Source organism: Dama dama, chromosome 17 (genome assembly GCF_033118175.1).
Source record: "Dama dama isolate Ldn47 chromosome 17, ASM3311817v1, whole genome shotgun sequence".
Lineage (NCBI taxonomy): Eukaryota > Metazoa > Chordata > Mammalia > Artiodactyla > Cervidae > Dama > Dama dama.
Window position 1 is genome coordinate 28762264 of NC_083697.1, and position 20792 is coordinate 28783055.

At 41.8% G+C, this 20792-nt stretch overlaps 1 protein-coding gene across 3 annotated transcripts in view; it reads right to left on the bottom strand.

The window, feature by feature from the left end:
- NFKB1 (nuclear factor kappa B subunit 1) overlaps positions 1 to 20792 on the bottom strand; it is a 122069-nt gene that overhangs the window by 9275 nt on the left and 92002 nt on the right. For all 3 annotated transcript variants that reach the window (XM_061164321.1, XM_061164320.1, XM_061164322.1), the window contains 6 exons: positions 15173 to 15316; positions 13390 to 13479; positions 11299 to 11484; positions 9676 to 9817; positions 6267 to 6381; positions 345 to 546 (listed from right to left, as the gene is read on the bottom strand). In XM_061164321.1, the coding sequence (XP_061020304.1) occupies positions 345 to 546; positions 6267 to 6381; positions 9676 to 9817; positions 11299 to 11484; positions 13390 to 13479; positions 15173 to 15316 (879 nt within the window). The remainder of the gene's footprint in view (positions 1 to 344; positions 547 to 6266; positions 6382 to 9675; positions 9818 to 11298; positions 11485 to 13389; positions 13480 to 15172; positions 15317 to 20792) is intronic.

The following is a 20792-nucleotide window of genomic DNA, read 5'->3' on the forward strand; positions in this document are numbered from 1 at the left end:
ATAACCCACTCCAGTATCTTGCCTAGAGAATCTGCAGCCTGGCAGGCTACAGTCCATGGGATCACAGATAGTCAGACATGACTGAGCAGCTAATACTTTTTCTACATATCAAGAATGGTGTTTGCTTAGGCCTCTGCTTTTCCCTCCTAGTGACTGACTATTCCAGATCATCTTCAAAGGAATTAGCTGCAGCCAGCAATGGAAATTTCCGTAAGAGATGATGAATTCCAAGTGGTTAAGGAAAGCACTTTGGGGCGCAGATCACACACACATATTTATCTGGTAGCTACTTATTGTTTAGAAAGCAGACAGAGGTTACACCACGATGCGTGGTTGTCTCTTACCTTCCCCGTTGGGATGGTCAATAAGTTGTGCTGCCTTTTTGTGCTTGAGTAAAATACCGAGAATTTTATCATGTCCTTCTTTGGCAGCGAGGTGCAAAACAGAGTTACCCAAGCGGTCCAGAAGGCTCAGGTCAGCACCAGCCCGCAGCAAGTCCTCCACCACAGCTTCCTGTCTGGTGATTACTGCCAGGTGCAGCGGGGTCTAGGCGGTGGAGGAGAGGCAGGAGATGACACTGGTCAGTGGCACAGACACGCTGCAGTAGGTGGAATCATACCGAGGGGCCACTTCTCATGTCCAGATTAAGTTCTCACCTCTGCAAATGAGTTACTCTCCTGCTAATGATATATATATATACATATATATATATATATACTGGACTGACATTTAGTTATCAAAATTATTTTATATTTGCAATTTTTAAAAAAATTTTTATTTTTTTTACAATTCTTAATAGCTTTGTTTCTGGCTACAGTCAATTGATTTTTGATGGTTAACTCCTATTAGTAAATTTAGTTTTCTCGAATTTCTAGTAGGAGTCTTACTTTTAGCTTAGACATCATATGTTAATGAACCAAATCAACTTACGGTTTTACTGAAAAAGTTTAAACAAACTACCCAGCAGAAACCAACTGACAAAGGTACTGTCATTGTATAATAACATGCAAAAAAATTTGTTAAATTAAAAAATATTGTTCCATGGACAAGCTCCATGAGACCAATCAACAGAATTCTGCCACTACACTTTATAAAAGGATTCTCAAAGGCATAATAGAACAGGAGAGCCACCTCACAAAGAAGGCTCAGATGGACAAACAAGCCAGGTCCATTTGATTATCCTGCCCACAAAGCGGCACCTCAGTGAATGCAAATGAGATGTTTTGAAAACTGCATTTTCGAGATGAGTAAGACAAACACTCAAGAAAGTATCTTTCAAAGAACTGAGGTCACTGCCAGAAGAGCAGTATATTTTTATACAAATCAGTCTGTTTCACAGCAGCCTGTGAAATCCAGCCTCTCTAATGACAGTTTGCCTAGACTTTCCTGCTCAGTAAGCAGTGACAGCAGGCGGACCGCCAGCATCTTTGTTGGGCACACCAGGTGAGAGTGGATGAAAGATACCGCGCTGTGTCGTTACAGTGATTATTTAATGTAACAGAAACAAAACGTGATTCTTTTCCCCCAAATGTCTACTCTCTCTTTTTTCTACGCCCCCGCCAACCTTTTTTTTTTTTTTTCCCATCCTTTAGAACTATAGCCTGGCTTGAAATGAATCGTGTCCTTGGAACTTTTAGACATTATAGCCAGGAGCTTTCCTCTCAAACTAAAAAATAAACTGTGTTTAGTAATCAGATATGTCATTTGGGGAGATGGGGAAAAGAAAGAGAATGAGATTGGAAAAAAGACCTGAAATCACATTATACCATTCAGAGTTTTAACATTAGCTGTAGTTTTAATATAATTTTCATATCACACAAAATCTCTTACCATTAGTTTAAAAAAATTTATTGTTTTTTTTTTTCCTCTCTCTATGGTCCCACGGAAGGTTTTCTATGATATTTTAGGCTTTAGATCCTAAACCCCAGGATTATATCTTTTTTTTTCTTTTTTCCATTTATTTTTATTAGTTGGAGTATCTTAAGTAATTATACAATGTAGGAATCTAGGAACTTTTAATACCGTGCTTGCCGGCATGTGGACTTAGGCAGACATTTTGCAGAGCCAAGTAAACAAATACCCCAGCAACCCAATTCCTGCCTGTATATCTGAGGGATACAAATTCACAAGGACACGTGAGTGAGACTTCACTGAAGTACTGTCTGTGGAGGTAGGAAGTGAGAAGCTGGCTAAGTGTCAGCTGTTGGGAAATAGGTACATAATAGATTGAAGATGTACACAATAGGATCCTCTTCAGGGGTAGAAACAATGAACTAGTTGTATATACAGGTGCATGGATAAATTCCACAAACAATGAAGGCAGATATCATGACATGTAGGACAAAGCCACCTATGCAACTTAAAAATACATGCACGAAGAACTGCATGAACACACACATGAGTGCATGTAAAACTGGCAAAACCCAAATAAGATCTGTGGATTATATCAATTTCCTGGCTTTGATACTGGACTAGAGTTATACAAGATGTTATCACTGGGGAAACTGGGTAAAGGGTACATGCAACCTCCTAGTATATTTTTTGCAACCACCTATGAATCGATAATTAAAAATTTAAGAAAGTTTTATGCAAAGCAGAAGCAGTATGTATAATATACCATGGATTGCATGTAAGAATAAACTTTCCTAACACCATACACAAAAATAAACTCAGATGTCAGGCCAGAAGCTATAAAACTCTTAGAGGAAAACATAGGCCAAACACTCTTTGACATAAATCATAGCAAGATCCTCTTTGACCCACCTCCCAGAATACTGGAAATAAAAACAAAAATAAACAAGTGGGACCTAATTAAACTTAAAAGCTTTTGCACAGCAAAGAAAACTATAAATAAGATGAAAAGACAACCCTCAGAATGGGAGAAACTAATTGCAAATAAAACAACTGACAAAGGATTAGTGTTCAAAATACACAAGCAGCTCACACAGCTCAACACCAGAAAAACAGCCCAATCAAAAAATGGGCAAAAGACCTAAACAGACATTTCTCCAAAGAAGACAGACAGATGGCCAACAAACACATGAAAAGATGCTCCACATCACTCATTATTAGACAAATGCAAATCAAAACTACAATGAGGTACTGCCTCACACTGGTCAGAATGGCAGTCATCAAAAAATCTACAAACAATAAGTGCTGGGGAGGGTGTGGAGAAAAGGGAACCCTCCTGCACTGTTGGGGGGATGTAACTGATACAGTCACTGTAGAGACACATGTACACCAGTGTTCACTGCAGCACTATTTACGACAGCGAGGACACGGAAACAGCCTAGATGTCCAGCAACAGATGAATGGATAAAGAAGTTGTGGTACATATATACAATGGACTATTATTCAGCCATAAAAAGGAACACATCTGAGTCAGTTCTAGTGAGATGGATGAACCTAGAGCCTGCTCTACAGAGTGAAGTCAGAGAAAAATATTGTATATTTATGCATACACATGCAATCCAGAACAATGGCAACGATGAACCTCTTTGCAGGGCAGGAATAGAGACCCAAACAGAGAACAGACTTGTGGACACAGCAGGGAGAGGAGAAGGTGGAACGAATAAGAGTAGCACTGAAACATATATATTACCATATGTAAAACAGACGGCTATTGGAAAGCTGCTGACAGGGAGCTCCACCTGGTACTCTGACGATGTAGAAGGGTGGGAGGGAGGTTCAAGAGGGAGGGGACATATGCACACTTACGGACGATTCATGCTGTTGCATATGTTGCTGTGAAACCAACACAACATTCTAAAGCCATTATCCTCCAATTAAGAATAAATTTTGAAAAAGTATATTAAAATATCTGTCTACTTTAAAGTATATATGTTAAGGTAGCAAATACCTAGGGAAATACTTACAATTGTTATATTTGGGAGTGGGGCTGAGAACTTGTATGCTGCTAGGGAGGGTAACTTTGATTCTCTAATACATACCCTTACGTACTATTTTAAAACTACGAACATATATATGATAATTAAAAACAAAAAATAAAGGCACAAACCCCCCACTCATGTTTTATAGGAACATATGCAAATAAAATTGATATCAAACAAACTAGAGTGGTGGTTTATGTTGGAGGGAGAGGAATGGGAGAAGAGAAAATAGTTTAAAAGGAATAGATTTCAGAAATATTTTCAGAAAAATCTTAACCCTGTGTACTTATATTATTTTGAGTGTGGCTTTCTCTAGAGGGTGGGTGGAAGAGAGATTTGATCACGACAGATGGCCACAGAAATGTACTAAGATTAGTGAAAGGTATTTTGGGAGCATGTTTCAGACAATTGCCAAATAATCCAAATTACTTAGGGAACTGTATAATTTCCCATCAAGAATAGCTAACAGAGAACCTTTACAATAGAAAAATGGAAGTTTAAATTAGTGGGTTTCTAGTTCTCAAATAAAAGTGGCCATTGGGTATGTGTTTGACACCTTAAAGGCCAGCCAGGGGGTCCTGAATCCTTGCCCATCAATGAAAACGATGGTAGAGGGGTGTGAGAAGTGGACCTGCATGCCCCCAAGAGTCCCCATACCGGAAGGCATGGGAGCGTCAAAGGCGGTGGTTTCAGAGTTTTGTCCCCAGCACAGTGGAGAGTCTCAACAGTTGTACCGAATGATACAGTGAGGAGTTTGGCACATAATAAATCTCAACTACTAAGCCTGTTGTGCAGTGTCCTTTGCAGGTCCTATTTATAAACAGAAACACAATTCCCTGAATCTGACATACAGGCACTGAACTTAAGCACTCTTTGGAAGGCGGACTGATAAGCGCAAGGTCCCCTTTCCAGTTTTCTCTGTACACTTGTGATGGTGAAAGGAACAGTCGGTCCTAGAGCCTGAGAGACTCGGGCTTTATGGGCCAAGTGCCTTTCCAAACACCAGCAACACCCAAACTGGTATGAAAATGTGAAGAAGCCATCCTTTAAATATATATACCTAAAATTAGACCTCATCCTAGTTATGAGTCAGTGAAGAATTCCCCAACTTCATTTTCCCTTTGATCTTAAGTATGACGGCCAAAGACGAGGCCTAATGCCTTAATATCCAGTGGGAAACTGTTATTTTCCCTTATCAGGAGACACAGATCAACTTGATCTATCTATTCACAGATAAAAATCTACTGGGAGCTACATGTAAACATTTCAGAGCAACTGCTTTTAGGAAATGACTCACATCACTGCTTTAAAAATTGAGAACTGGGACAAGCACCTTCACTGTGTAAATAACTGTACATGGTGGTTGCCTGTATTTTTAGAGGGAGGGATAGGCTTGAGTCAGGCATCTGGGCATACCATGGAAGCCAAGGAGGACTGGGAAGTCATTTTGAGTCTTGGAGGGAAGGCAAAAACAGAAAAGCGGAGAAGGGCACGGGATCATGAGGCTGTAGAGAAGGCTGGTGGGGCCGGGAAAGGCAGCAGGAAGGGAGAATACCAGGGGAAGAGGGAGGGAGCAGACCCTACTCACCTCCTCCCAGCGTGGTCCCTTTGCCTGGGAGGCTGGTCGGGGTCTGCCGGCTCCCTGCACCGGCATCCCAGCTTTGATTCTGACACCCTCAATCTCCTTTCCTCACCTGAAACCTGCGTGTACCCACCAGGCAGCCTCACTGAGTCTCCAGTCAGCCCTGCTCTCTGAGATACTAGACGACCTCTGTAACAGAGTTCCTCAGCCTGCTTTTAAGTCTACCTAATTTCTGGGTGGATCTGATTTGGGCAAATCTCTTTAGTGTTCCCTGTTTTCTTCACCTTGAACATTATTATTGTATTTTGAATTTTCTGTTTTTTTGAAAGACACTTTTTCCTTCTCAAGCAACCTTTTTAGCTTTCTGTATTCTTGACTCAGCACCCTTCATTTGATAACCATTTAATCTAGATGCTGTCAACATGTTCAGCACACTTCAAAAATTCTTGTAAATCACTGGCTTTTCAAACTGAAATGTTTTTTCAATTCTGTTTTTTCTCGACAGGTGTGATGTGTTTATCCTGCAGTAGACCGAGTGCTTTGGCAAGTGTCTGAAGCTTCAAGTTTGCAGTCTCTCGGCAGGATGCTAAATTTCACTGTGGGGTGACTGCTATTATACCCATAGATCAAGGGATCCTCATTCATAAAAGAACATTCCTATGTGATATTTCCTACAGAGACATGTTATTTTATTTTTGCTACTGTTAATATTATATGCTATTATTAATACACACACAAGCCCATGTACACACCATGGATTTTTCTTCAGTCGTCTCCTTGATATTTCTGCTTACCTGGTAGAGATCATTTCTCATGTTGATAATTTCATCAGAAATCAAGCCAGATGTGACTTCCAGCAGATCTCTCACAAGCTGATTATGAAGGTGGATGATTGCCAAGTGTAAGACACTGGAATAAAAATATAGTGGCAATAATCAGCTAAAGTGTTAATGGGGAAAAAAAAAAAAAAAGAAAACAGGTTCCCACGATAGGACTGGATTTGTAAACTGAATTTGGCTCTCTAGTTTCCTTTGGCGCGCGAATGTCTGGAATCTATGAAACATCTTGAATCCAGGGTGAGTGTGCTCTACTGCCTGCTCACTTACAGAGCCTGCCTGGTCTCTGGGGGCTCAGTTCAGACTCCCTGACGTGTAAAGGAGCCTGGACTTTGAGGCAGAGATGTCTCCAAGTTCAAATCCTAGCCCTGCCTCTGTGCTATGGTTTCAGGGCATTTTCTCCTCTAACTTTTCCCTGACTTACCTGGACACACACAGATGATATGAGTTAAATTCCTGAACTAGGATTTGTTCAGAAAAATGTAGTTCTCTCACCTAGCCCTGCCACCTCTTCCAAAATACAAGGTGGTGGCTTTTTAACATCTTCCTAGATCCCAAGAGGGGAGAGTGGAGTTAGGCTCTTAACTATAGGAAGAAGACTTGAAGCAAACTTCTGGAGGAAAAATGTGACTGTATTTCTCCCCTGAATTCTTTCTGCTGCCTGAAATGGTTTTGCTCTTCTTGTCTGCCTCACCAGCGCTTCATCCTTCATGCTCCAGTCTAAAACTTACATCCTTGGAGAAGACTTTCTCAGTTTCCAAGGCAGAGCAAGCTGTCCCCCACTCAAGTTTCCTGCTTGCTTGAGCAACTATAGTTTTCTGTACATCCTCTCTCTCTGTCTTCTAAGCCTCTTGGAGGCTGGTTCTCTCTGGGTCAGCCTTAAAGCCCTGGCACACAATTTAGGCACTAAAATAAGGATGACCGAACAAACAGGGCTTACAGTAATGAGGCTAAAAATATTGGCAGGTGCCAAGCATCACTCCTAGGAACAAAATTTTTTTAATTGTTAAAAAAAATTTACTATTAAAAATTGGAAATGACACAACAAGAACAATGAAAAATGGCTACTATTTGTTTAGAGCTTCTAATACCAGACTACACTAAGCATCTGACACACATTATCATATTAATCATAGTCTTACAAGGTAGGTAATATTATCCTTATTTTTGGTGATGAAACTGAGACGTATAGGTATAAGAGAACTCAATCCAGATCATATATTAAATCCATGACTGTCTTGCTCCAAGGACATCCCTTAATTCCTTAAGGTCTCCTGCTGCAGGGGCACATGTGCGCTGCTCTGTGGAGTGGTGGTGAACACCCAGGAGGATGAACCCTCCGAGGTATGGACAGATCACGATGCAGAGCACACCCAGAGGGTCCCATGGTGGCAGTACCTACGGGATTTGAGCATAGGCTGCATTTTCTCTAAACATAGCAGGTGTCATTTTATTCAGGCCACTTTCTTGGCAATAGCAAGTGTGTATTACGCGGGATTAACACTGACATAGGAGAGCCTGGAAAACTAGACTGTGGCATCATCATTTGAGAGAGACTTTTAAATGAGTTATCTCAGGGTTTCCGTACTGTCTTTTGAAACCTAGGACTGAAAGAAGACTGATGAAAAGGTCCTGAAGTCTGATGCAGACATGATGTACATATACCAAGAAAAAGGTCATACTTCAAAATCTGCCTAAAAATTTCCATGTGTAGCTCAGCATTTCATAGCAGAAGTACATTCCCCCTCCCCCATAAATTTTCACACCCTCATGGGAATTTCCCCAGTACCAGAAGTTTTTATTATTTTTTCTCATTGTATTTTCTGTGATGACTAATGGCCACAGGATTCGGATTAATAGCCGAATATAATAAGCTCAGTGAAAACAAGGGACCTGAGCTATGAAGGCTCAAAGCTATTCCTGTCTGCATTCTTATGAGGACTCTTCCTCGGTTTCCCGCAGTCTCACCTCTCTGGCTTCCAGCTGCGGCATGAGAATATCTGGGGACCTGGGAGGGGACTCTGAGGATTCACTTCCTTAGAAGTGCCTGGGCAGGGAAGGCTTCCTCCGCAGCCTCTCCATATACATTCCAGGTCCTCACATATGTTCATACCTTCGCCTCCATGCCCCCACTTGAATGTGTGTGCCTGTATCCCTTTCCACAATTCTCCCTTCAGACACCTTGGTCCCTTTCTTAGGCCCATCAGCCGGTCCCTAAGAATGCCATCTGAAATACTGCTGTCCTGTCCTGCTTAACTGCTTTCTCTCGTCGTTCTGTGCTACTGGATGCTAACTGGATTATTTAACCCTGTAAAACACGTTCTGCTGTTGATGACATTACACCAAGACGGCTGTGCTGATTCCTCCCCTACTGTATAACAAGGCCAGTGGTTACACCACATCCTTGGTTACACTGCAAGGAATGAGAACAAAGGTCTCTCATTGAAACCCCGAGGCTGGCACTTTCCTAAAGCATTTGGTTCAGTGTTTAAGACACAGCACCCATGAGCTCTTCCAGAGAGGATTTCTCACTGTTGATGCTATTTTGGGGAAGGTTTTGAACAAACCACTTGACTTTGACTTGAGAGCTGCTGTCGCTTGCTATTTTTATAGGCTTTTGAGATTATTTTAGAAGTCTCAGTGAAAGGAAGAGGAGAACTGTTTTAGAAAGAAGCCAGGTGTCCCTGCACATATGAGCTCTGTAACCCCAGAAGTGGGAAGCATGTGTGGTGGAATGGTAGATTCCCACACCATGTGGGCGAGAGCAGTCAGAAGAGTCTGGTCCAGTCACAGACTGGTGACCATTAACACAGGCAGTAGAGAAGAAACTGTTAACTGGGAGAGAATGACGATGGCCTCTTAATCATTGTGTCATTGTTGCTCTTGAGCTGTCTCTATTGGGCTTTTCCTGGAGATTACTGTTACCACAGGTATGCAGTTGGGATAATAAGCACTTTAGACATTTGGCAAGACCAAAGTTTATTACGTTATTCCAATAAACAAAGTAAAAAATATTATTCCAATAAACAAAATGTTTACTAGATATTATTCAAAATCTTATTCCAACAAATGAAGCAGGGCTTTTCAAAAAGTACCATTCCCCACACACATCTCAGTTTTCTAACCCAGAGTGTTGTACTCTTAGATGAGTAACCAGCTATTTTAGAACTCAATAGGTGGGAACCACAGGATAGAGAAGCAGATCACACCACTCAGCCTTACAGATGCATTCTTTTTCTTGAGGGAATGCTTCAGTTGCAGGATCCAGTGACTTTAATCAATTCGTCTCATCTCTAGCCAGCATGCACACAATTCTTTTCTCTCTTTGCCCCTTTAAAACGCCTTGTTTACAAAAGTCCTGACTTACCTGTCCCCGTTCTCATCCTGCACGGCGGTGAGATGGCGCTGGACAGCCAGCAGCATCTTCACGTCTCCTGTCACTGCGTAGTCAAAGAGGGCATTGGCGTGCTGCTTGGCCAGCTGCATGGCCTTCTCCAGAAAGAGGTTATCTGCAAGGCAATGATCACAGTCACAGTTGAGTTTCCTGTACTTGCTCTACAGGAATGGCATGCTTGAGGCCAACACCATCAGCATCAGCATTCTGAGACCCTGAGACACATCGATTTAGTGGAAAATGCTCCTTTCAGGGGCTTCCCCAGAGTAGTGCGAGTGGCAGAATCCACCTGCCGACCCCAGGAGACACAAGTCTGATCCGTTGGCAGGGAAGAGTCCCCGGAAGTGGAAATGGCTATCCACTCCAGTACTTTTTCCTGGACAATCCCACGGGCAGAGGAGCCTGGCAGGCTACAGTCCATGGGGTTGCGAAGAGTCGGATGAGACTGAGCGAGCATGCGTGCACACACCTGTCAGTGCTTTTGGATCGTGTTCACTGTGGAAAGCACAGGTGGATGCTGGCTCACTGACAAATATAGAGGTTGATCTCAAAAAACCTGTCTACAATTTTTTTGGGGGAAAGAAATTCAGAAATGTCTGTTATTTTAAGGGGAATAATCAATCTCCAAATAATGCTTACTGGATTTTGCCACAATTGTAAATAATCAATCTCTTGGGGAAATAATCCTTCACTGGAATCTTAAATGACTCTCTGGTTGGGCAGGAAGTGTCAAAAATCAGTCTCTGCCACAGACAGACAGACTCTCTACGAGCCACTGGTGTTTTTGTGTTAGGTCTTTATTTTTATCATCTGTGACTTTGTTTTACTAATTTTTATCGGGGTATAGTTGCTTTACAGCCATTGGTGTTCTTGTAAACTTTGCTTCCTGAGGGTCAGTGGGAGGAAACTTGTGGCTTGCAGCCCAAATCCTGTGTGTGGCCTGTTTTTTTGGCCCCCTAGCTAGGCATGGTGTGTACATTTATTTAAAAAAAACGAAACAAAACATGCAACAGAAACCCTATGTAGCCCCCAATTCTACTTATTAACTATCTCTTACAGAAAAAGTCTTCCAAGCATAATCTGGGATGACCTAGACTCGTGACACATACCCTAATGGGTTCCAAATATGCACTGCCCCTGCTAATTCTCCAAGGAAGGCAGTGACATAAAGGGAAAAGTTCTTATTTTCGGGCAAAGTTCCACCTCAGTGTGACAGTCAAGCTACAGTCAGAGAAGGGAGACTGTCAAAATTATGCAAACTGCTCTCTATTGTCTGTGGTGGAAATGATTTAGATTATCTCTCCTGATACCCTAAAACTGCATGACATGACTGGAGAAGCATATGTAAACGTCTGTACTTTATAGTCAGAGATAACACTGGGCAAATGGAAACCCCAGTGTGAATAAAACAACCCGGCCCAGACTTTTCGAAAGGCATACGGGGCTCTGAAGAGCACACGAACCAGATGTGGGTGTGTCATCTTTAGTCTTTAGGTCAACAAGATAAACCTGTCTTCTGGAAACAGGTTCTCCACCCAGACCTGACCCGGCCCTCCCCAGCCAGCACCACGCGGCCCCCCGTCCTGCACGGCTCACCCTGGAAGCTGCAGTTCTCTTCTCTCACTCCCACCGAGCACGTCAAGTTAGCCTCAGTGCCCCCCTTGCAGGACTCTCCATCTTGTTCTGTGGTTTCTGTTGCTTGCTCGGAGAGATTTACAACCTCTCTGTCATCACTCTTGCCGCAACTTTCAGGGTCATTTTTAGATGGGGTGTCTATGGTTCCTAAGATAAAAGCCAGAAAAAAAAATCAGCCTTTTCTCAGTAAAATCTATTCAGTTATAATTCACTGTTTCAGCAAAGGTCAGCTAAAGGTAGAAGCAGGCTTACTGCAAAGGGAAAAGAAAAACAGTTAATTTAAAATTCCTTTTAAAAGCATCTGTTTTCCAGGATATGTTAACACCTACAATTTCACTAACTGTTGATGTTATTTTCTATTGAAATTGTGGGACCTAGGGAGCTATTTGTTCCTTTTGTTTCATTCTTATTTTCCTGAAGAAAGAAACTTTGTATAGCCTTCAGTGCAAAGACTTCAGAGCCGTTCTTTTATTATACTTCGTTGCCTCTTGGCTGTATAACTTCTGAATGCAAATCACTGAGCTCTTTAACGCGGTATTGCAGAGAATAAATCATAATGGGTAAAAATTGTTCAAAAAACGGTCATAAGTAAACCATTTTGAAGCTATTTTAAAGTCACTTCCAGAAAACTTTTTTTAAATTGAGGTGTAATTGACATATAACATTGTAATAATTTTAGGTATACAATATAATGACTCAATATTTATATATGTTGCAAAATGATCAATAGTCTAGTTTAACATCTATCAGCATATATAGTTACAAATTCTTATGATGAGAACTTTAAGAGCTTAAAAAACATATTTTTACATTTCTAAAAACGTACATCTTATCCTGTTTATTTGGAAAGGAGGAAAATGAAGTAAAGCTCTTCTAGGAATTACAAGGAAGTGGCATTTTAAAAATTCTTGAAAGCAGAGCAGCTATTTTCCCCCCACCCAGTGCTCAAGCAAATTGTGAAGATGTGGTCTAAATTCACATTCTTCACTGTGGGAGCTATCCTGTGCAGTTTCTGATCATCCTCATTGAGGTCCTACTGTACTATCTGACAGCTACTATAGAGCACTGAGGTTTTACAGGCAGACCTGGTTCAAATTCTGGTTCTGCCACTAACAAATATGTACCTTCAGTGAGTGAACGGTCATCTGTGAACCTTGATGTGCTCTCTCTATAAAACGGAGAAACTAATATTTTCCTTACAGTGGAATCAAGAAGATGATTAAAACATGTAAAAGCATCTGACATGAAACAGGTGTTGAACACATGAGAAGACCTTTTTCTATTCTCTTTTCAATAGGTACACTGGAATGGTACATTGAAGAATTGATGCCTTTGATCTGCTGCAAGGAGATCAACCAGTCAATCTTAAGGGAAATCAGCCCAGAATACCTGTTGGAAGGACTGATGCTGAAGCTGAAACTTCAGTATTTTGGTCATTTGACGCAAACAGCCGGCTCACTGGAAAAGGCCCTGATGCTGGGAAAGGTTGAGGGCAGAAGAAGAGGGTGTCAGAGGATGAGATGGCTGGATGGCATCACCAATGCAATGGACATGAACTTGGGCAAATTTTGGGAGATGATGAGGGACAGGGAAGCCTGGTGTGCTGCAGTTCATGGGGTTGCAAAGAGTCTGACACGACTGGGCAAATGAACAGCAATAACACTGGAATGGACATGTAGTATGAAGCATAAACACATGAACAACTGCTAATTAGAGGGTACATTTGATGAGGAAAGACCATGCCTATAAAATTCTAAATGTCTCAAAAGTGTAGTATTTGACAAAAAAAGAGAATAGGTAAGTTTGGTGACTTAATGTTTGAACAATCAAGTCTCTTTATGCTCCTTTCTAATGTTCTTTTCTTTCCCTTGTTCATGCCACATACAAAGTATAAATATAAACAGAGCATCAGGAACAGAATTTCTACTGTCCACAGGAAATAACAGTTTGGGGGAAAGAAGTTATTGTCTTAGTTTATTTGCATTTATCAATTTTTTTCAAGATAATGTTGTGTTAGTAATGACTGGAAAAAAAAAAAAAAGTGCTACTTACCATGCTTCATCCCAGCATTAGATTTAGTGGTTCCAGGATGGAAGGTAATTCCACCATATGTGGGGAATCCATAGTGGGGGAAGCCATACCCTGAAATGGCAGATGTAACAAATGAAACCTCATGATGATTTTTTAAAAAAGGCCTCAGCAAACCTCAGCGTCCCTCCACAGGTGAGCACAGGCTTCGGTGTGCCTGACACATTGCTTCTGTTGTGAGTTAGTAAGACGCATCACATCACGGAGGGGTGGTGGGATTGTGAACATTCCATCCCGGCCAGGCTGACAGCCTGGCCACTTGGGCAGAAGCCAGGCTCTGGGCAGTGTGCGGGAGCTCACATCTGAGGTCTCCCACTCCTGCACGGTGGGGAGAGCCTAACGGTGAGGGGCTGCCACCCAGACTCGGACTGGCTCACACACACAGCGGACTAACCTCTGGAGAGAAAAAACCGAGCCAAACCAAATACATATCCTGACCCCTCAACAGAAACACGCCCCCACTGGTCACTCTCATGCATTTTTTGGTGGAGGCATAAGCTGGTAAAACTCTTTGGGGTAGCAGTGGGTATCAATCGTACTCTGTGACATAGTAATTTCACTTCAAAGAATTTAATTTACAGAAATAAACTGGAATAAAAGAAAAGCAATGTGGATAGAGGAGTTCAGTGCATTTTATATAAAAAAAAATAGGAAACAATGTTCAAGTAAGTTATACTATGGTTTGTTCACTTGATGAAATATTATGAATCATTAAAATGATGCTTAAAAATTATGCTTATGTAAAATTTATATAACCATGGAGAATGCTTATGTTAAACTGTTAGGAAAAAACAGTATACATAACTCTATACACAATCATGTGAGAATAATGAGTAAGTTATATGACTAAATGGATTAAAATAATATATACAATGAGGAACACAGCTGTGCTTGGAGAAATGTATAAATACATATTATAATGTATATACACAAAAAATTAAGTAGCTAATCTATGATGGCAGGATTTTATATATTTTCAACTTTTCTATAGTATAGCATAAATATAAAATGAAACCTTTTCAACATTTCCAAAGAAAACCAAGATAACTGTATCTGCCTCCTCTGCCCCCACCAAAAAAACACGAGGTGGTAATATACCAAAATGTTAAGAGGTATTCTTTGGATTACTGACTTCATGACTTTTTTTCCTTCTTACAGTTTTTGGTATTATCTATCTACATATTCACAAAGAGCCAGGCATGACTAAGCGACTGAACTGAACTGATCTACATATTATAAATTGAACATGTGTTTCTTTGAAAAAAAGTTTACTGGGAAATTTTTCTTTTTTTGCCACGCTGCACTGCATGCAGTTTACTCCGACCAGGGGTCAAACCCATGCATCCTGCAGGGGGAGCATGGAGTCTCAACACTGGACTGCCAGGGAAGTCCTGGGAAATTTTAATGAATATTAATATATCATGTTCAATGGATTTCCCTGGTGGTTCAGCAGTAAAGAAATCTGCCTGCCAATGCAGGAGACATGGGTTCAGTCCCTGGGTTGGGAAGATCCCCTGGAGAAGGAAATGGCAACCCACTCCAGTATTCTTGCCTGGAGAATCCCATGGACAGAGGACCCTGGAGGGCTACAGTCTATAGGATCATAGAAGAGTCGGACACGACTTCGACCCTAAACAATAACAACAGTCACATTCAATAATGTCACTAGTACTCAGTGCACAGACGAGGGAATCTGGGAGAAGGAAACCCACCCTCTCTGACGTGAAAGAACAGCCTCGGCTCATACCTGGGCCGGTACTTCCAGCACCCCCGCCTCCACCACCGCTGCCAAACATGCCCCCGCCTCCAGCTCCAGCGCCGCTACCACCGCCAAAACTGTCCGAGAAATTGGGCATCAGCTTCTGTCGTTTCCTCTGCACTTCCTCTTTATCTGCATTTAAAGGAAGAGAAACCAAAGGAGAAGAGATTGATTCAGTTCCACTACTAGCCACAGAAAGAATATTGATTCTGATGGTATTTTTAAACATCTTAAAGGGAAACAGAAAACACCCAAGGAGGAAGAGATGCCAAATTTCAAGAAGCATTATATTTATTCCAATGAATACGAAGACCAAGAACTAGCCTCAGAGAGACCACAGAACAGTACACACCCAATTCTGTCTGGGATGGATTAAGTCCCCCATGTCACTCAAGTTAGTGAGACACTAGACTGCCCATCAAAGATGAAGAGACTGAAAAAACTGAACGAGAAGAACACTACTGAGCATTTTCACGTGGTCATACAGAACAACTGTTACTAAGCAGCTAACATTTATTATGAATCTACAGTGAGCAAAGTGCTGTGGATAAAGAGAAGTATGACATCATGTCCTTGCTGTCAAGAACCCGCCAATATAATTTTAAGGTTTAGGGGAAAGACAGAGAGGACATGATAATACTATATATGTAAAATTCATGGTGCCAACTAGGGTTCCAGGAGTTTATGGAAAGACTTTGAGGGAGTACCCGTGAGCTGGAAATTCAGGAAAGGCTTCCAGAATGAACCTTCCATTAGGAGGGGGCAAAGGAAAGATGCTCTGGGGAGGGGATGCAGAGAGAGAGAAACAAAGGAACCAATGTACACTGCATGCTTACGAAAACAACAGGGCATCAGTTTAGCTGAAGTGGAAGTTTTCTATCAGGAATTGGTGAGAATCGGGGCTGAATGGGACCACACTGTCAAGCCCCTGGACTGTGAACCTAAGGGGTTTAACTGACAGGCAGGAGAGCCACGCATTGTTTCTGAACTGGGGACGCCGTGTACAGGATGGTGTTTCAGGAAGGTCTGTCACCAGTGCACAGGTGAGAAGCAGAGACAGCACAGACAGTGACAGAAGCTGCTTCTTCGTGGTCACCATGAGAATAAAAATGGGTGGGTCCCGCAAAGACAACAAGAGAGGGATCTGCAGCCGTTGGTGACTCATGAAATATGTGAGGCTAAAAAGTTTAAGACCACTGCTTGACTAAAATACAGTGATGCCCGCTGAGATTTTTGACAGTCCAGCTCTAGATACTATTTAGACCTTTCCCCCTCATTCCTTATGTGATTGCTCTATTTTTCTTTCGCTTCTTACCAGCCCCATGGCCCCTCTGAGTTCTGCCAGCGCCTTTGTGGTCTATCGTTGCATTCTTGTTTCTTTCTGTTTCCCTTTCTTTACCTTCTCTGATTTTCCCACCATACATTTTTCTTCTCCCTTCTCTCTTTTGAAACAAAGGAGTGAAGAAGCTGTTTGGGTTTTGTTTAATAGGGTATTCTTTTTTTTTTTTTTTTCAGTCGGCAGCGCAATACTTAGCAATTGTCCTATTTCTGGTTCTTCAGGTCAGTTCTGGTCATTGTTTATGTTCAGAAAGATCTTCAAAATTTCTAATTCTGTGGTTGTTTCAGCCGTCTCAGGGCTAGGAAGAATGCTGTTGTTTACTGATTATCTCGTGAACATCTAAGGGCAGTTGAAAGATGAAGCAGGGGAAAGTACAGTAGCAAAGTACACTTAAAAAAATCATCTTTTAAAAACAAATCCTGTTCAGATTCAGGAAAACAAAAGCCAGCATGGGTCAACTTTGACGAAAACATGCTCCCACTAGAAAAAGGGTGACTTCAAAGTGGAGAAACTTAAACAATTTCCTCAACAAAAGGCTTTGGTCAGATTTACAAAATTTCTCCATGGAGAAATTTGTATCATGACTAACAGTCATAATTATTACTCATCCTATAAACTGTTGGTCTTACATGAGATATTAGTTCATCAATAATATGAAATACAAGAGCAAACCAGACAACACATTCATCTTCAGAAATAAATATTATCCACTGACATGCCTTCTAGCAAAGAGATCATTTGGTATTTGCTATGTATTCCTTTTGACTTATAAAACAGGGATATTCACCGGTTACATTCATTGTAAAATGGGAACTTTTAAGAGCCAATTTAAAAAATATTAACTATCCTACAGTCATTAAGATGTCAATGACAAGAAATAGATACAGTAAACTCCACAACAAGCTTTTTTAAAATAAAAGAACCTGTGGTCTGAATTTCCATGGAATTGAACATGGGGATTTTCACGCTGGGTTCACTCATCCTTGTGGTCTGTTTTCGATGGTGGACCATGGGATGTACTATGAAACATCAACCTATTCTAAAAGGGCTCAATACAAGCTCTTCTGTGCAGAAGAGGAAATCGAAGCGAGGATGTTAAGGGACTTGTATGAAGTCAGGGAAGAGTGAAGATCAGATACAAGGGGTACTGAGCAGTCCATTATGTCATTACTTTTTGGGAAACAACGCATCTTCACTTTCTTTAATAAAGGGTGACTTAAGGTAACAGCTTAGTTCACAAAATGTCGATACAACTTTTAGCCTCTACCACCTTTTGCTCCGCATGTGCCTTAAAAGTACCTCATTCTTGCTTTCTAGGTTCTAGTTTGCTAGTAAAGAAAGATGTCTGCATTCATCCTGACCACACCTTTCGTAATTGAAAGATTACAATTCTAGTTCTTCCTAGTCCCCATCTTTTCAGACTGAGAAGTCATTATGGTCTTTCATTGCTTTTATACAACGGCTCCTCAACTATCTTCTTCCCTTGCCAACCATCCCTCTCTTGATTATTTTGATTGTTTCCTTGGACCCAACCATCTCCATGACACTTTAATGAGACACAATGTCAGTGGCCATAAAGGATGCAGAGTTCAGGGCTGGATGACTCTCTGCAACAAGCGGAGTATTATATACTGCTTTGTCTAATGTCCTACTTGGTGGCACCCAACAAGTTACCAGTGTTTTGAATAAGGATAGCAACTGAGTGGGTCAATCAGTAACTTAGATCTCAGATCTTTAATAAGCATCTTCTGTGTGACATACACTGTTTGAGATGTAGCAATAAACACGAAAGACCAAATCTGTGATCTCAAGAACATTCTTCCTACTAGAAGTACAAATAAGACAACAGACACATAAATTAATAGGTAAGATAATTTTACATATTGATAAAAATAAGTGAAGAATATGAAACAAGGCAATGAGACAGGGAGTGACTCCAGGAGCTGAGGGCAGTGGAAGGTACGTTCAATGACTTCTGAGAAATGAAGACAGTGATTCTTTGGGTTGCACAGTTTGGATTTGTTTCCACATAGTTACTCTGATGCTAAATGACCTGCTACTTTTCTGGCCAGTCACAGGTCTGGTGTGATTATTTCCCCTTGTGATTATTTCAACCTGGGATTTTATAATCCAGAAGGTTTTATAGACTAAGGTAATTTGTTATCTTCAACAAAACAGTTCTAATCTCACAACAGGGCTTCCTAGGTGTTGGCAGTGGTAAAGAACCCACCTGCCAATGCAGGAGACACAAGAGATGTGGGTTCAATCCCTGGGTTGGGAAGATCCCCTGCAGGAGGGCCTGGCAACCCACTTCAGTATTCTTGCCTGCAGAATCCCATGGATGGAAGAGCCTGGCAGGCTACAGACCATGGGGTCTTAAAGAGTCGAAAACGACTGAAGTGACTCAGACCACGCATATAATTTCACAACTCAATCCTGGTACGTGTTGGCCATTCTTTCTGTGGGGCTCAACTATTAATTCTTATTTTTCCAGGTGGTTCTTTTTATACTATTTGTATAGATGGGGTTTTTAGTCAGTGATAGCCTGGAAGGTAAGTGCTTCTTGCATAGAGGTGAAGTTTTGAACTTTCAGGAGACCCCAACCCAAGACAGCTCCTACTATAATACAGTAGCAACGAGCCTAATAGTCTGATGTACCCCTGCTGTATCCATACACAGACACCACTGGGAAATAGACTCAGGCAGCCTAGAAACCAAGTTCAGCTTTGAATATTTCTAGGCTCATACATGGGTAGGGAATCTGAGTTGCCTTTATTTAACCAATTCTCTGTATTAGAAAAATTGACATTAATTTGAACATGTTGTAAGAGAAGAAATCTATTTTTTTTTTTTCCCCTCAGAAAGTCCAAAAAATTTGCCCTGTTTCTGTTTTGTGTCTACTTTTGTAGAAGGATGTTAATCCAAAGCGGGGAAGTGGCCACTCCTGGGGAAGCCAAGTGGGCAGGGCTTGCCACCTCATTTTACATAGAGCTGCTCAGCTTTATACACTGGAATTTCACATGAAATTTCATGTGGAGAGAAAAAAGTCTCCTCTGCTGACAGTGTTTTCAAACCATCAACAAAATGCACTGTGAGCCTGACCCATCCGTGGAGATGTCACAAGCTCAGAAAAGAAACAAGAATGCACGGAACCATTTTCTAAGTGCTCCTGCCACAACATGAATTCTAGGAAAAGCAAGCCCTCTTAGAAGACTAGCCATCGCAGGCTGCTGTGACAGGATCAGCAGGCGTGTGCATGGCTGCCGCGGCACCTTTGCGGGTTCCAGCCTCAGCCAGGACCTGGGTGCCTCGCCCTTCCCGCTCTCACTTCCCCCTAGTCCAGGGCCTTCTGATTTTGTCTGTGCCACAGCTTCTTTTGCAGCCTGGATCTCTTCTTAGGATCATAGTTTTCGGTATGTAAAATACAAAATAGGATTACAAAGAAACCAAGTTGTTTTAAAGTACATTTCTAGCCATGGACCTGCAGAGGAGTCAGTGGACTCCAGGTTAACAAATACTTTTGGGGCCTGTTATACTCATTTTGAGAGGATTCTCATGGCTGCATTTCCCATTCTGCCCGCTTGGATTCCAGTCCTGTCTTTTGAATGGCCTATTAGGAATCTGCCACAGGAACTTAAAATGCAACATGATTTAAACTGACCTCTGCCTTTGCCCACCCAAATCTACTTCTGCTCCACTGATCGTTCATCAATTCACCCACCTCACAATCTTCCCAGGTGAGGATTCCTAGGGTCATCTATGACTCCTGATTTTCTCCTTCACTTCTTACCCCAACCAACAGCTGGGTCCTCCTGACATCATCACTGCACTGCCTCGTGGATCTACCTTCTCCTTTCACATCACTGCACTAAGAGCTTCACTAACCTCACCCTTTCTTACTGGGATTCTTGCATTATTCTTCTGACTCACTGCTGCCCAGACAGTCTCTTCAGGGTCTATGTAGAGAAGGCAGAGGCATCAATCTAAATCTAAACTGGCCTGGTCCTTCCCGTTTCCAATTTCAAAGCACAGTTCTGTAGGCTCCAGTCATAGCACCCCAGAGCCTGGGCCTGCCTTCCTGCCCTCCTTCAGGAGTCCCTCTGGGTGCGCCTTAGCCTCACTTTTCTCTGAGCATACACTGACTGTTCCTAAGCCAGGGGAACCCTTTCCTTCTGCGGCACACTCAACCACTGAAAGGCATGCCCAACGTTCATGACCTTGAGGAAGCTTTCTTCTTGTGGCTTCTTCAGAATCGAGGGTTCTCTCTCC